The sequence below is a fragment of the Penaeus vannamei genome, chromosome 21, assembly GCF_042767895.1.
Source record: "Penaeus vannamei isolate JL-2024 chromosome 21, ASM4276789v1, whole genome shotgun sequence".
Lineage (NCBI taxonomy): Eukaryota > Metazoa > Arthropoda > Malacostraca > Decapoda > Penaeidae > Penaeus > Penaeus vannamei.
The window spans coordinates 9329520-9347019 of NC_091569.1; the positions used below are offsets into that span (position 1 = coordinate 9329520).

The 17500-nt window shown below is 50.9% G+C and overlaps 1 protein-coding gene across 1 annotated transcript in view; it reads left to right on the plus strand.

Moving 5' to 3' along the window:
• LOC138865512 (uncharacterized) overlaps positions 1 to 17500 on the plus strand; it is a 40653-nt gene that overhangs the window by 23003 nt on the left and 150 nt on the right. Inside the window, exon 2 of the mRNA XM_070136196.1 lies at positions 16637 to 17500. This exon is cut by the window's right edge and continues 150 nt beyond it. Coding sequence (XP_069992297.1) covers positions 16637 to 17500 — 864 coding nt within the window. The remainder of the gene's footprint in view (positions 1 to 16636) is intronic.

The window sequence follows — 17500 nt, forward strand, 5'->3', positions numbered from 1 at the left end:
CTCCCCCCCCCTCGCCTCATCCCCCACTCCTCTCATCCCTTCCAATTTATCGCCTCTCCTCCCTTTCCTCTTTCCTTCCCCCCCCCCTCGCCTCACCCCCACTCCTCTCATCCCCACCCATTCCTCGCCTCTCCTCCCTCTCCTCTTTCCCTCCCTCTCCTCTTTCCCAACATAATAGAAATAGTAATAACAACAACAATAGTAATGATAATACTGATTATAAAAAACTGTATGTATGAATTTGGAATGTCACATTATAATATCAACAGAGAAACGAGAATAAAACGAGAAAAAACGCCACTTCACCTCTGACAAAAATATCCAAGTCAGATCAGAACAAGGAAAATGAAAAAAAAGAAAAGGAAAAGGAAGGAAAGAGGAAGATGAAAACATAGGAAAAGAGGGGCGACTGATGTAAAAAGAAGAGCAGGAAATAAAAACAAAGACGATAAGGAAACACAAATGAGGAGAGAAAGAAAAGAAAGAACCTAGAAGACACCGAGAAATGGAAGAGCAGGAAAATGAAGAGGAGGGGTGCAAGCGACATGACTAACAAAAAGGCAGAAGGAGAACTAAGGAATTGACGGAAAACTAATTCGGGAGAAAATACGACGTAGTTTTCCTTGCTAAAGCTGCTTTGCACGTGGTAGTACTTCATTATGGCTAGTGATCAACTGCCTGTGGCCTTAGTAACGGTGTCGCTAAACTGGCCTACTATTGTTGTTGTTCTCTGAAAATAATGGCCATAAAGATGTCGATCTTCCCTCTGACATTGGCGAAGCAGGTGTAGCCTGCGAGAAGCTACAGCTGTTGCCATCACTCATCTAGCCATGCAAGAATTTACGACGCCATTACACCCTTGCGGGTACCCTCCCCTCCCTCCCTCCCTCCCTCTCCCTCTCTCTCTCTCTCTCTCTCTCTCTCTCTCTCTCTCTCTCTCTCTCTCTCTTCTCTTTCTCTCTCTCTCTCTCTCTCTCTCTCTTTCTCTCTCTCTCTCTCTCTCTCTCTCTCTCCACCCTCATTATCATTTCCTTCTCCCCTACACATTCCTTGGAAGAATTCTCTCTTTTCTTCTACATATCATAGCGAAAGACAAAAAAATATTTTTCCTATATCATTCTCTTTACTTTCCCTAAGCTTCGCGTTTCTCATATCTTCCTCCTTAAGAACTCAATTACTTCAACTTTTCTCTCATTTTTTTCATCACCCCAAGATGTGTACATTTGTGCATTTTTATTCTATTTTCCTTCTCCTTTTCTGAAATTACGGGAAGACGCAGATAAGAGGAGACGGTGGCCATTCATCCAGCCTGCCTTTGGTCAATGCTGATGACGCCGAGGGAAGCCGGCATGGCTGGCTGGCTCGGCTCATCATGCGCCAGACGAGACTTCATCAAGGCGCAGCTATCTGGGGCCTCTCTCTCTCCTTCGGTAGGACTCTCACCCCCTTCGTTAAGGCTCCCGCTTCCCCTTCCGCTGGGAGTCCCTCTCCGTTCAACCAGGACTCCGATTCCCTTAAGGACTCTCCTCCTCCCCTCACCTATGTTAGGACCCTCTCCTCTTTCGTGAAGGACTCCCGCTAACTCAGGACTTTGAGGACCCCTTCCTCTTTCGTGAAGGACTCCCGCCAATCCAGGACTTCCCTATTCCTCAAAGAAACCCTTTGGCGAAGTAATTGAAGTCAAGAGTCCGTCCGTAATACCTATTAGTCTGTTGTTGCTATTTCCTCTGGCGCCTGGGATATGTAAGCACAAGCATGCAGCAAAAGAGAAGGAGGCGAAACAAAACGAGGTAAAAGCGAGGACGAAGATGAAGAAGGTAGAAGAGGAGGAGAGGGAGCGAGGACAAAGATGAAGAAGGTGGAAGAGGAGGAGAGGGAGCGAGGACGAAGATGAAGAAGGTGGAAGAGGAGGAGAGGGAGCGAGGACAAAGATGGAGAATGGGGAAGAGGAGGAGAGGGAGGAACAAGGAAATAAGACGGAAAATGTGAAAGGAGAAAAAAAATAAAAGGGGAAAAAAAGAAAGACAATTAATAAGGTAAACCATAAAAAATAAGAGTATTACTCTACGACGCACGCACACCCACGCTCACACCCAAGCAAGCAGGCAGGCAGGCGGGCGGGCCGGCGGCACACATGTGCGGACATCTGTATAACACACGCGAGAGCCCAAAGTTGAGATTAACTTAGCAACTGCGTAACACATCAGATTCGTAACATTTTCCAGACACCCGAAACTTTTCCAAGCCCGTCCAATAATGACGACATAAACTAAGACAACAGCCATTTAACTTTGGTAATTTACCCTTTTGCCGGAGGAGGGCCTTTTTGAAACCTGGGACCCCCTATTGGTCAAAAGAGACAGGGGGGGGGAGGGGGGAAGTAAACGGGGTAGGGGGTAGGGGGAGGGGTAGAAAGGGGGGAGTGGAAGGAGAGGGGAAGTAAACAGGGGTAGGGGGGTAGGGGGGGTAGAAAAGGGGGGAGGGTGGAAGGAGAGGGGAAGTAAACGGGGTAGGGGGGGTAGGGTGGGGTAGACAGGGAGGGTGGAAGGAGAGGGGAACTAAACGGGGTAGGGGGGGTGGAAGGAGAGGGGTAGAAAACGGCGTAGGGGTGTAAGGTGGGGTAGAAAGGAGGGGGTGTAGGGAGAGGGGAAGTAAACGGGGTAGGGGGCTACGGGGGTAGAAAGGGGGTGGTGGTGAAAGAAGAGGGGAACTAAACGGGGTAAGGGGCTAGGGGAGGTGGTAGAAAGAGGAGGGGAGTAAGTCTCATCCATTCCTTCTTAGCCTATATCCAATATCCTATAAAGTATCCAATCTCTTTCCCTTTTATTCCTTTCCAGGGGTTACAAGGGAAGAGAGGCGTTAAATGCGATTAATTAATAAGACAATCGCCTAGATATCCTGCTCACGGTCATTGCCAATTCGCCTCTTTTCGCTCATTTTCTCGTTGCATCTCCCTCGTCCCTTTGGCTGGTATCATTATCCTTCCCACTTTCTTTGCCTGCCCGCCTGCCTGCCTGCTTGTATGCCTGTTTGTTGGTCTTTCTGCCTGTCTGTAGGTCTGTCTGCCTGTCTGTAGGTCTGTCTGCCTGTCTGTAGGTCTGTCTGCCTCTCTGTAAGTCTCTCTGCCTGTCTGTAGGTCTGTCTGCCTGTCTGTAGGTCTGTCTGCCTGTCTGTAGGTCTGTCTGCCTGTCTGTAGGTCTGTCTGCCTGTCTGTAGGTCTGTCTGCCTGTCTGTAGGTCTGTCTGCCTGTCTATAGGTCTGTCTGCCTGTCTGCAGGTCTGTCTGCCTGTCTATAGGTCTGCCTGCCTGTCTCTAGGTGTGTCTGCATGTCTCTAGGTGTGTCTGCCTGTCTCTAGGTGTGTCTGCCTGCCTGTAGGTCTGTATGCCTGTCTCTAGGTGTGTCTGCCTATCTATAGGTCTGTATGCCTGTCTGTAGGTCTGCCTGTCTGTAGGTCTGTCTACCTGTAGGTCTGTCTGCCTGTCTGTCGGTCTGTCTACCTGTAGGTCTGTCTGCCTGTCTGTCGGTCTGTCTACCTGTAGGTCTGTCTGCCTCTCTGCAGGTCTGTCTGCCTGTCTGCAGGTCTGTCTGTAGGTCTGCCTGCTTGCCTGCTTGCCTACCTGTCAGACTTTCTGTCCGTCTGTCCGTCCGTCTCTGTTTGCGTCAGTACCCGTGTCTCTGTTTCTGTCTCTGTGTCCTCCTCTTCTCCCCCCCCCCCTCCGCCCTCTCGTCCCCTTCTCTTCCCCCTTCCTTGCAGCACGTAATGGACAGTTATTGTTCTCTTTTATAATCCTCGACCTCCTTACCCGTTTCTTGGATTGCCTGTTTATAACCGATGTTTCTTTCTCGGTCTATATTAAATTTCTTCCTTGCAGTCTGGCGGCCCGAGGACCATTTACCTTTGCCCTCTCCCGCCCATCCCCCTCTCCCAAAGTGCCCTCCATCTTTTCCTTGCCTTTCTCCTTTGTTTCTTGCTCCTCCCCTGCCTCCTGCTTCTCTTCCTTCTTCCTATTCTCCGCTTTCTCCTACTATACCTCATCTATGAACAGCTGTGCGTAGATGAGTGATAGTACTAGAACTCTTTCATTCATAATAACTATTACTACTATTAATCTTTTCTATTCATTCCCATTCTTCCTCCTACCCATGTTCCTCTTTATCCTTGTTCAGGTCTATTCTCCTCTTTCGATACAACCTTCTTGATTTCGCTAATGGATTATCCACGATTTATCTTGCCTCGATTTCGATAATGATTTATTTCAGATTTATTTCCCTCTCGCCACCTCTGTAATTCTTTCCTTTCGCTTTTCTACTTTCCCCTCCATTCATCTCTCTCGCGCCAACTTCTGTCTGTCATTCTCATTTTCTCTCTGATTTATCCCACTCTAGCTTATTTCCTTCCCTTCATCATTCCCCGCTTCTCCATCTCTCTTCGTTTTCTCATATCTATTTCGTTATCCTTTGATACATTTACTCATTCTAAAATCCTTCCCGATCGTTCCTCACAGATCTTTCCTCATACTCCTCAACCCCAGCCCCATATCACTCCCCCTCATACCCTCCTACTCCTCCTCCCAACCTAACCTTATACTCCCTCTTTTACCTTCATACGCCACTCCAATCCTCATGCTCACTCACACCTTTCCTCTGGTACGCATCCGAATCCTCACTCCCATATTTCTCCCAATCCACCCACACTCCTTCACACTTCCATTCAAATCTTGACTCAAATACCTCTCTCATCCACTCATTATAATCCTCACTCCAACCATTCCTAATCCGTCTAACCTCCCTCACGCCCACATTCCAATCCTCACTCACAAACTATTCCTAAACTGCTCACCCTCCCTCACGCCCACATTCTCATCCTCACTCATAAATCATTCCTAATCCGCCCACCCTCCCTCGCGCCCATATTCTCATCCTCACTCACACATCATTCCCAATCTGCCTACCTTCCCTCACGCCCACATTCTGATCCACACTCACATATCATTCCTAATCCGCCCACCTTCCCTCACGCCCACATTCTCATCCTCACTCACAAATCACTCCTAATCAACCTTCCCTCCCTCACGCCCCGCTTCTAATCCTCCCTCACAAACCATTCCTGATCCGCCCACCCTCCCTCACGCCCACATTCCAATCCTCCCTCACAAACCATTCCTAACCCGCCCACCCTCCCTCAGGCACTCCCACACCTCCCCTAGCCCACTCACCCTCCCTCACAGACCTCTACATCGCCTAAACTCCTTACGAGGCCGCCAGCCTCCTTGCCTCATTAACCCTCCACTCATAACCAGACGGATGTACGATCCATGTTATTCCTTAGTATTTTCCGCTAGCTTCTGCCTGCCCATTCCCTTTCCTCTCCCCCTCCCCCACCCCCGGTTCCCTCCTCCCCGCTTCCCTCCTCGCCATCGCATTGCTTCCCTTCCACTATTCTCCCTGGACTCACTTTCCTCTTCTTTCCTTTTCCCTTTCGCTCTTTGCTGGAGTCTTTGAGCTTTGTGTGGCTATATTCGTGTCTGGTATTCAGCGGTGGGATAATATCAAGGGACGGAAGGATAAAGAGGAAGAGAGGAGAGGAGGGAGTATATGTAGCACATGTGAGTTAGCGTTTGTGTGTGTCTCTTTTGCCTTTTTATTTTTCTCCTTAGCTCTCCCTCATCTCACTCCGTCTCTCTCTCTTTCTCTTCATCTCACTCCCTATCTCTCTCTCTCTTCATCTCACTCCCTCTCTCTCTCTCTCTCTCTTCATCTCACTCCCTCTTTCCCTCTTCATCTCCATCCCTCTTTCCCTCTTCATCCCCATCCCTCTCTCTCCCTCTTCATCTCACTCCCTCTCCCTCTCCCTCTCCCTCTCCATCCCTCTCTCTCCCTCTTCATCTCCCTCATCATCTCCCTTCCTCTTCCTCTTCCTCTCCCTCTCCCTCTCCCTCTCCCCCACGCATACACACTTTAAAGCTCTCTCGCCTGGCCTTCAACTTCACATCATCTGCAAGAGGTCACAGAGAGCTTTAACACCAAAGATGTTCGGTGTCGTGATTGAGAAACTAAAAAAAATAACGTGAGAGAGAAGTAATGGAGAGGATATAAATGTGATTGCTGAGATTGCTGTTAAAAAGGTGAGGATGGAGGTGTGTGTGTGTGTGTGTGTGTGTGTGTGTGTGTGTGTGTGTGTGTGTGTGTGTGTGTGTGTGTGTGTGTGTGTGTGTGTGTGTGTGTGTGTGTGTGTGTGTGTGTGTGTGTGTGTGTGTGTGTGAGTGTGAGTGTGTGTGTGAGCTAATGAGAGTGAGTGAGTGATTGAGTGACTTAGTGTGTGAGTGAGTGTGTAAATGAGTGAGTACGTGAATGAGAGAAAGAGAGAAAGATGGAAAGAGAAGGAGAAGGAGAGGGAGAGGGAGAGAGAGGGAGAGGAAGGGGGGGTGGGAGAGGGAGAGGGAGAGGGAGAGGGAGAGAGAGGGAGAGGGAGAGGGAGAGGAAGGGGGAGTGGGAGTGGGAGTGGGAGTGGGAGTGGGAGTGGAAGTGGAAGTGGGAGAGGGAGAGATTGAAAGAGAAAGAGAGAGAGAGAGCGAATGATCGACTAACTGCAATTTGTATCTTACAGCAAGATCGAATATTTTTGCATATACATACTATCAAACCTTACGGTACATGGTACAAATGACACTGATCAAAATCAGCAATAATGACAATTTCCTCATTTGTCAACATGAATACGGTTCAATAATGATATCAAATAAAGACGGCGACGGCAACGGATATGACGATAACAGTAAAATCACGACAAAGATGATAAAATTCAATTGGGACGCGCATAACGAGAGATAAAAGAAGGAAAATGAAGTGAAAGAACAAAGCACGAGGTACATTCCTTCTCTTTCTTCGTCTCTCTCCCTCTCCCTCTCCCCCTCCCTCTCCTTCTCCCACTCCCCCTCTCCCTCCTCCTCCCTTTTCCTCTCCCTCTCCCCCTCCCCCTCCCTCTTCCCCTCCCTCTCCCCCTCCCAATCCCTCTACCACTCCCTCTCCCCCTCCCTCTTCAATTTACTCCCTCTATTCTCTCCCTCTCCCCATCGCACTCCCTCTCCCCCTCCCTCTTCAATTTACTCCCTCTACTCTCTCCCTCACCCCCTCCCTCTCCCCATCACACTCCCTCTCCCCCTCCCTCATCAATTTACTCCCTCTAACTCTCTCCCTTTCCCTCTCTTCATCTCACTCCTTCCAACTCTCTCCCTCACCAAGAGGTAGGAGAGGCGGTCGTGGTGAAGACGTGAAAGGGGTAATCAGAGAGCGACCAAGAGGTGGGAAAGAGGGAGAGCGAGAGGGCGATAGACAAGAACAGGGAGGGAGAGAAAACTGAGAATGGAGAGTTAAACCTGAGAAATGAGCAGGGATGAGAAAGAGGAAATGGAAGGTATTAGAGAATTTAAAAAAAAAAAACGAAAAACGAAATTATTCTTAAAGACGTGACATCAAGACGGCGACGAAGACACATAACAAGATAACAAAGCATATAATCACGATAACAGCTGATAACATTCGCTTGGAACAACGGAGAGCGACGCAGAGAAAGCCAAAGGACCGCTTCGGGGGCGACCGAAAGCACAGCGAGAAGGAAGAGAAAACGATCAAAAGGGGCGTGAGAAAATGCTCTGCAGCGTGGGAAAAAAAGAAACAAACACAAACAGGAGAGCGCCAAAGACAACAAACCTAAGAGAGGGGCAGGGAGGGAGGGGGAAGGGGGAAGGGGGGGGGCAGAGGGGCGTGGAGAGAGGGGGGAAGGGGGCATAGTGGGTAGGGGGGAGGGGGAAGAGGGGCTGTGGAGAGAGGGGGATGGGGGGCAGAGGGGGAGGGGGCGGGGAGAGAGGGGGGAAGGGGGCCACGTTAGTCAAGAAATAAAATAGGAAAAAAACACACGAAGTGGGGACTGAAGGTTACAGGAATCGTGTAGGAAAGAAATAGTGGTGATAAAGGGAGGAAAGGAAAGAAGTGATGATGGTGGGCAAAGGGAAGGGAAAGTAAAAGAGGATTAATGGTAGAAAAAAGAGCAGGAAATAGGGGATTTAAGACGACACGGGGAGACGAGAAACAAAAGCGGTAAAATGAAATAGTATGGAGAAGCCACCAATACGAAAGAACGAACGACTGAAAGGAAAATCAACGATAATATGAAGAAAAAATGAAAGCAAAGCAAAAAAAAAATATCAACAATATATAAAAAAACACGAACAGTTCAAAGGGAAACAGCCAAGAAAGAATAATAACAGAAATTAAAAAAAAGGGAGAAGGACAAAGCCCAATTCCAGAAGGCGAAAGACAAAGGGCCAAAGAAAAAAAAAAAGGAAAAAAGGGGGAGGGAGGGAGGGAGGGAGGGAGGGAGGGAAGGGAGGGAAGGGAGGGAGGGAGGGAGGGAGGGAGGGAGGGAGGGAGGGGGGGAGGGAGGCGGGGAGGGAAGGAAGGAGGGCGAGGGACCGGGGCGGCGTTCACCCTCGAGACACCCAACGCTGACTTGCAACCCGGGCGGCCCTCCTCAAGACTGAAACTCTATTCAGTCCGCTCGACCTATTTTGTGATTATCAAAGTGAGATTCTTATTTCAGATAGAGGTTTTATCGCGGCTTCGGAGGCTGTGGGTGGAAGGGGGAAGAGGGGGGGGGCGAAAGGGGGAGGAAGGGTGAGGACGGACGTCAAAGAGAGAGGAGGAGAGCGAAAGGGGAAGACGAGGGGGGGAGGGGGTTAAGAGGGGAGAGATGGGGGGAGCGAAAGAGAAGGAAGGTGTATCAAGAGGGTAGGGGGGATGGGAAGAGGAAGAAGAGAGGAGGAATGGCGTCTAAAGGAGAGGGGGCGAAAGGGGAGGAAGGGTTGTTAAGAGGGGAGGGGAAGGGGACTAGGAAGGTAAGGAAAGGTGTCAGAGAGAGAATGAGGAACGAAAGGGGAGGAAAGAAAGGAAGAGTGTCATAGGAGAGAGAAGAGAGAGGGGGGAAGGGGAATGAAAGAGGAAGGGTGGAGATAGGGGCAAGGGGAAGGAGGTTAGAGAACAGGAGGGTGCCAGATAAAAGGGAGAAGGAGGGTCAGGCAAAATATGAGCAACGGGGTGGGGTAGATAAGAGGTGGAAAAAGAAGGAGAAGGAGGAGGAAATGGAAAGGGAGAGGCAGAAGGTGAAGGAGAGGAAGAGAACGATGGGATTTGGAAGGGGAGAAGGGATAGAAGAAAAGAGGGAGAGGGACAAGAAAAAGAAAGAGACATAAATAAAGGAAAAGCGAAAGAGCAAAGGTGAGAGGGAGAGGGAGTAGGAGGGGGGACGGAGAGGGAGAGGGAGAGGGAGGAGGATGGAGAAGGAGAAAAAGATGGAAAAGAAATAGAAGGAGAGAAAGAAAACGGAAATCATTCGAATGTAAAACACAAAAATACAGCAAGAAAAAGAAAGATGCAAACAAAAGCACAAAGAAAAAAAAAGAGCCAGCGAAAGAGAAATAAATGCTCAACCAAGACTGAAAACAAACCGAGAGAGAGACGAAGAAAGGGTGGAGTTAAATAAGGAACTATTACACGTTCTTACCTTCTGTATACCCGTCCCCGCCACCCAAAAGCACCTACCACCCACCACCTCCTAGCCTCCCCACTCACCCACTCAGCCACCACTTCCTTCCCTCCCCACTCACCCACCCCCTCCTTCCCTCTCCACTCACCTACCTCCTCCTTCCCTCCCCACTCACCTACCTCCTCCTTCCCTCCCTCCCACTCACCCACCCCCTCCTTCCCTCCCCACTCACCCACTCACCCACCCCCTGCTTCCCTCCCCACTCACCCACTCAGCCACCACCTCCTTCCCTCCCCACTCACCCACTCACCCACCCCCTCCTTCCCTCCCCACTCGCCCTTCCCTCTCTTCTCTCCAATCATCATTTATCTTCATTTACAAAACTTTCCTTAGGGGTTACGGCGGCGGAGGCGGCGGCGGTGAGACAGCCAAGCTCCTTCGATAAGCGAGTATTAACGGCGGGACCGCTGACCCCTTCACCCCTTCATCCCCTATCCCTCTATCCCCCTTCCACTCCCTTCCCCTTTTCAGGACACTCTCCCCTTCCCTTTTAGCGCCCCCTCGCGCTGCCCCTTTCCCGATTTCATTTGGCTGTTTGGGAGCAAAAATGTCGAGGCGGCGAAATGAAAAAAAGCGAAATCTAATTCTGGCATTCGGAAGAAAAATGGCAATGCTATTAACTCTGCCCAGAGATATGCTCGAAAAAAATAAAGATGCACATGTATAATTTGATTAGAATAAAACCACGAACATACAAACACCATGTTTGCGCCGCTCTGCCTATCTCGCTCTGTTCATTTATCTGTCACTCTGATTATCAATTTATCCGTATATCTATATATCTAGCCGTCTGACATACATCACTGCAGCCATATGTCTATAAATGCAGTAATATATCAGGTCACATATCGCCTGATGGCCAAAAAATAACTGCTACATGCGTGTATACAAATATTTGCACACAGACAGATAGCTATGCAAATATGTGTAAATATATTAAATGGAATTCCGAATTCACGCTTTTATAACACAAAGACTAAAATCAAACAGATATAAAAAAAAATCTAAACTTAAATCTGCCGACACAAACTCCCTAAAAATAAATAATTCATAAAAGAGACTCACTTCACTATCACATTCCAATCCTTTTTATTTACAGAAGCTGCCCTAATAAGCCCACACTCGATGACAAAAAAAAAGAAAAAAGAAAAAAAGAAAAAAAAATACACAACCGCCTAATCGTCCCCAATCAATACGGGATCACCGCCCAATCCAAACACGCAGTCGCAACCAAGGCGGGAAACAGGATTCATCCCTTTTTTGGAAACCTTTTGAGTGACGTGCTTTCCCACCCCCGGCTGTTCCACGCCCCTAAGTCTCCTCGCTGTTCCACGCCCCTAAGTCTCCTCGCTGTTCCACGCCCCTAAGTCTCCTCGCTGCTCCACGCCCCTAAGTCTCCTCGCTGTTCCACGCCCCTAAGTCTCCTCGCTGTTCCACGCCCCTAAGTCTCCTCGCTGTTCCACGCCCCTAAGTCTCCTCGCTGTTCCACGCCCCTAAGTCTCCTCGCTGTTCCACGCCCCTAAGTCTCCTCGCTGTTCCACGCCCCTAAGTCTCCTCGCTGTTCCACGCCCCTAAGTCTCCTCGCTGTTCCACGCCCCTAAGTCTCCTCGCTGTTCCACGCCCCTAAGTCTCCTCGCTGTCCCACGCCCCTAAGTCTCCTCGCTGTTCCACGCCCCTAAGTCTCCTCGCTGTTCCACGCCCCTAAGTCTCCTCGCTGTTCCACGCCCCTAAGTCTCCTCGCTGTTCCACGCCCCTAAGTCTCCTCGCTGTTCCACGCCCCCAAGTCTCCTCGCTGTTCCACGCCCCTAAGTCTCCTCGCTGTTCCACGCCCCTAAGTCTCCTCGCTGTTCCACGCCCCTAAGTCTCCTCGCTGTTCCACGCCCCTAAGTCTCCTCGCTGTTCCACGCCCCTAAGTCGCCTCGCTGTTCCACGCCCCTAAGTCTCCTCGCTGTTCCACGCCCCTAAGTCTCCTCGCTGTCCCACGCCCCTAAGTCTCCTCGCTGTTCCACGCCCCTAAATATCCTCGCTGTTCCACGCCCCTAAGTCTCCTCCCTGTTCCACGCCCCTAAGTCTTCTCGCTGTTCCACGCCCCTAAGTCTCCTCGCTGTCCCACGCCCCTATGTCTCCTCGCTGTCCCACGCCCCTAAGTCTCCTCGCTGCCCCACGCCCCTAAGTCTCCTCGCTGTTCCACGCCCCTAAGTCTCCTCGCCGAGTTTATTCGGAGCCCAACACGCCACCCCTCCCTTACGCCCGCCCTACAATCGAGTTCTTAAGTACATCATACTTACCCGAAAGATTACGAAAGATTGCTTACTATTAAGTTTAACGATATTTGCCTAAGGGGCTGTTACATGTTCATTTGTTTCTCTTACGCCGAGGCAAGACGACCGTCGAATCATAAGGGAAACATGCAGAACCTAAGTTTACGTTGTTTGGCTGGAACTCTTTGACACGAAAGTCGCCATTACGAGCGTCGGAGTACCCTAATTCCTTACATAATCATACGGAAGATGGTTTATAGCGCCTTTGCACGGGGAATGCATAAAACACACGTTATTGTCCCGATTTCAATTAACGGCTTTCATTTCAAAAACAATGACACATATTCGTTTACATGGACAGACACGCACGCACGGACGCATGCACGCAAGCACACGCACATACACACACACACACACACACACACACACACACACACACACACACACACACACACACACACACACACACACACATCCATGCAAACAAACCCATCCCCCCACCCAAACAACCCATCACCCCCACCCGCCCCGCCCCACCCCACCCCGCCCACCAACCCGGCCGCCCCAGCAGGAGTCCCCATTACAAATTCATTCACATTTCTTGGGCGCCGACACGAACGTCCGCCGCCGCCGCACCCAGGCTTCGACGGCGCTTGCCTCCCGTTCCAATCAAAGGTAATCAAATTCCAATTTTTTTTATCCCGTCCCCCCCCCTTTTTTTCTTTTCCTTTTTTTTAATTCCCTCTCTCTCTCTGTCTCTCTCTCTCTCTCTCTCTCTCCTTTAAAGGTCCGGAATTAATTGTTTCCTGGTGGAGATTTTAATAAAAGCGGGGATCATTAATCAAACATAAAAGCGCCGGCCATTACCGCTCATCTCCCGGCGCGTAATTTGATCACATTATATCATTTTGTGCTACTTTTAAATTCCCTCTTTATGCACATCCCACGAAGGTCGGATGGGGGGGGAGGAGAGAGAGGGAGGAGAGGATGGAGGGAGAGGGAAGGGGAGAGGAGGGAGAGGGAAGGGGAGAGGAGGGAGAGGGAGGAGGAGAGGGGGAGAGGAGGGGGGAGGGGGAGAGGGTGAGGGAGAGGGAGGAGGAGGGGGAGGAGAGGAAGAAGAGAAAGAAAAGGAGGAGAAGGAGGAAAAGACGACAGAGAAGGAGGAGGAGGAGGAGGAAAATACGACGAAGGAGGAGGAGGAAAATACGACGAAGGAGGAGGAGGAAAATACGACGAAGGAGGAGGAGGAAGAGGAAAAGATGAAGACGAAGAAGAAGAAGGAGGGAGAGGAGGAGGAGACGACGACCAAGAAGAAGAAGAAGAAGAAGAAAGTAAGAGAAGGAGAAGGGGAGAAAGAGATGGAGGAGAAGATAAAGGAGGAAGTGGAAGAGGTGGAGATGCAAAGAAAGATTGGAAGAAGAGGAACGGGAGGAGCAAGGGGAAGGCAATCACGCCACTAATCGACGCGGCAAAACAGTGCCATTCAACGCTGCCTGAGGTCAATGCTGGAACTCTTATTATAAATAAAAAAAAACTAAAATAAAACAAAATAAAACAAAAAACAATGAAATAAAAGAAATAGAAAAAAACAATGAAACAAAAAAATAGAAAAATAAATGAAATAAAAGAAATAGAAAAAAACGAAACAAAAAAATAGAAAAAAAACAATGAAACAAAAAAATAGAAAAAAATGAAATAAAATAAAAGAAATAGAAAAAAACGATGAAAAAAATAGGAAAAAATAATTTAAAAAATAGAAAAAAAACAAGCGTGTCACCAAGGAACTAGCCAAAGAGGAGCGCGTTCTGAAAGGCCTGCTCTCCTCACACCGGATCTCAAGAGAGGGGAATTTTAGAGGGGAAAGGGCACAGGCCAGAGTGATGGTGAAGGACGCGCTGTCAAGGTAAAGAGGGAGAGAAATGAAGTGTTACCAAAGAAGGCGGGAAGGAGAGCGCTTACAACCACGACAGGTATCTCGAAGGGGGACGACCGACACGAGGTGAGAATAAAGGTCAAGATAATGAAGACAGAAAGGGGGGGACGGGGAAACGATAAGAGTGAAAGGGGGGAAGACAAGAGAGAGGGAAGACAAGAAAAAGAGATGAAGGGACACGGAGCACAACCTTGGAAGGGCGAAAGAGACGAAAAAAATATCACAACCTCATCTCAAATCAAAGGCCACGACACTCAAAACTGGCCACGTTAGATGCGAAGAGGAAAAGGGGGATAAGGAAAGAGGAAGAGAGAGAGAATAGAAGGAAGAGGATGTGGAGAAAGTTGTTGTTGATGGAGGATGAAAATTGCTGCTGTTGTAATTGTTGTTGATGAAGGTGAAGGTAATGATGATGATGATGATGATGATGATGATGATGATGATGATGATGATGATGATGATGATGGTGGTGGTGAGGAGGAGAAGGAAGATGATGATGGTGATGATGATGATGTTGAGAAGGAGGAGGAGGAAGATGATGATGATGCTAAGGAGGAGGAGGAAGAGGAAGATGATGATGATGATGATGATGATGATGATGATGATGATGATGATGATGATGATGATGATGATGATGAAGATGAAGATGAAGATGAAGATGAAGATGAAGATGAAGATGGAGATGGAGATGGAGATGAAGATGGAGATGAAGATGATGACGATGAAGATAATGATAATGATGATAGGAGGAACAAGCGAGGAGAGGAAAAGGAAGATATGGAGACCAGTAAGAGAGAAAAAAAGGTAGATGAAGCGCCTAAGAGCCTTGAGTTGCCTTTGCGTGCAAGGCCGGCGCACCATAGGCCTCGCCACTGCCCTATAAACCACCTCGTGCCCCGACCCGGCCATACGAGGCGCCTTAGACAATAGCCCTGGGGAGGGAGGAGGGAAGATGGGGTGGAGGGAGATGGGGAGGAGGGGTGGGATGATGGGGAGATGGGGAGGAGGGTGGGATGATGGGGAGATGTGGAGGAGGGGGAGGGATGATGGGGAGGAGGGGAGGGAAGATGGGGAGGAGGGGTGGGATGATGGGGAGGAGGGGAGGGATGATGGGGAGGAGGGAGGGATGATGGGGAGGGAGGGAGGGGTGATGGGGGAGGAGGGGAAGGAGATGGGGAGGGAGGGAGGGATGATGGGGAGGAGGGGAGGGATGATGGGGAGGAGGGGAGGGGTGATGGGGAGGAGGGGAAGGAGATGGGGAGGAGGGGGAGGGATGATGGGGAGGAGGGGTGGAGGGGAGGGAAGATGGGGAGGAGGGGTGGAATGATGATGAGGAGGGAGGGAGATGGGGAGGAGGGGTGGAGGGGAGGGAAGATGGCGAGAAGGGGAGGTAAGATGGGGGAAGAGGGGAGGAGGGAAGGGAAAATGGGGAAGAGGGGAGGGAGATGGGGAGGAAGGGAGGGAGATGGGGAGGGAGGGGAGGGATGATGGGGAGGAGGGGTGGAGGGAAGGGATGATGGGGAGGAGGGGGTGGGATGATGATGAGGAAGGGAGGGAGATGGGGAGGAGGGGAGGGAGATGGGGAGGGAGGGGAGGGAGATGGGGAGGAGGGGAGGGATGATGGGGAGGAGGGAGGGAAGATGGGGAGAAGGGGAGGGAAGATGGGGAAGAGGGAGGGAGATGGGGAGGAGGGCAGGGAGATGGGGAGGAGGGGAAGGATGATGGGGAGGAGGGGAGGGATGATGGGGAGGAGGGGAGGGAAGATGGGGAGGGAGGGAGGGAAGATGGGGAGGAGGGAGGGATGATGGAGAGGAAGGGAAGATGGAAGATGGGGAGGAGGGGAGGAGGGAAGATGGGGAGGAAGTGATAACGGGAAGATGGGGAAGAGGGGAGGAGGGAAGGATGCAAGGGGGGGGGAGATAACCCATCCATGCAAGGATCAATTAATCACACAGAGTGATGAACTATGATTTTTTAAAAGTCATTCGGAGATAGCTGGGAGAAGGAGGAGGAGGAGGAGGAGGAGGAGGAAGACGAAGAGGAAGAGGAAGAGGAGGAGGACGAGGGGGAGCGAAGAGGAAAAGGGACCGAAGAGGGGGTAGGGAGGAAGAGGAGGTGGAGAGGAGGAAGAAGAAGAAGAAGAAGAAGAAGGAGGAGGAGGAGAAGAAGAAAGAGAAGAGGAAAAAAAGATGAAGAGGAGGAGAGGAGAAGGAGGGGGAGAAGGAGGAGAAGCAGGAAGAGGAAGGGGAAAAGGAGGAGGAGGTGAAATAGATAGATAGATAGATAGATTGAGCGAGAGAGAGAGAGAGAGAGAGAGAGAGAGAGAGAGAGAGAGAGAGAGAGAGAGAGAGAGAGAGAGAGAGAGAGAGAGAGAGAGAGAGAGAGAGAGAAAGAGAGAAAGAGAAAGAGAAAGAGAGAGAGAGAGAGAGAGAGAGAGAGAGAGAGAGAGAGAGAGAGAGAGAGAGAGAGAGAGAGAGAGAGAGAGAGAGAGAGAGAGAGAGAGAGAGAGAGAGAGAGAGAGAGAGAGAGAGATTGAAACATTAAAAGAGATGAAACACTGCAAGAGATGCAATGAAGCAAAATGAAAACGCATCAATGGTAACAAGGTGACAGACGTGCGAGCTCATGAAGTTGATAAAAGCAGGTAAGCAATAAACAACAAAGACAGCGAAGGACGAACTGATACAGAGAGAAGACGAAGGAGGTTGGCGAGGCGACGACGACAAAAGGAGGGAGGGGGGAAGGGGCGGGGAGAGGGGCAGGAAACAGCAGTCAGAGTGGGAACGGATACGTGTTAAACAATAGCAACAATTTGTCTTGTGGAGCTTTGTGTTCGCCAGGCTTGTTCTTTGTGCTGGGGAAACAATGAGTGTCAAAAGGGAGCACGGCAAGTGTCGCTTCTGCCAGACATCTCTCTCTTGCGTCACTCTCGCAGCCATCCCTCCGTCACTGCCGCCATCCCTCCTTCAATGCCGCCATCCCTCGGTCACTGCCACCAGCCCCGTCACTGCCGCCATCCCTCCGTCACTGCCGCCAGCCTCGTCACAGCAAGCGGCCACGTCACTGCCGCCAGCCTCGTCACAGCAAGCGGCCACGTCACTGCCGCCATCCCTCCGTCACTGCCGCCAACCCTCCGTCACTGCCGCCATCCCTCCGTCACTGCCACCAGCCCCGTCACTACCGCCATCCCTCCGTCACTGCCGCCAGCCTCGTCACAGCAAGCGGCCACGTCACTGCCGCCATCCCTCCGTCACTGCCGCCAGCCTCGTCACAGCAAGCGGCCCCGTCACTGCCGCCATCCCTCCGTCACTGCCGCCATCCCTCCGTCACTGCAGCTAGCCCCGTCACTGCTGCCATCCCTCCGTCACTGCCGCCATCCCTCAGTCACTGCCGCCAGCCTCGTCACAGCAAGCGGCCCCGTCACTGCCGCCATCCCTCTGTCACTGCCGCCATCCCTCCGTCACTGCCGCCATCCCTCTGTCACTGCCGCCATCCCTCCGTCACTGCCGCCATCCCTCCGTCACTGCCGCCAGCCTCGTCACAGCAAGCGGCCCCGTCACTGCCGCCATCCCTCCGTCACTGCCGCCATCCCTCCGTCACTGCCGCCATCCCTCCGTCACTGCCGCCATCCCTCCGTCACTGCCGCCATCCCTCCGTCACTGCCGCCATCCCTCCGTCACTGCCTTCATCCCTCCGTCACTGCC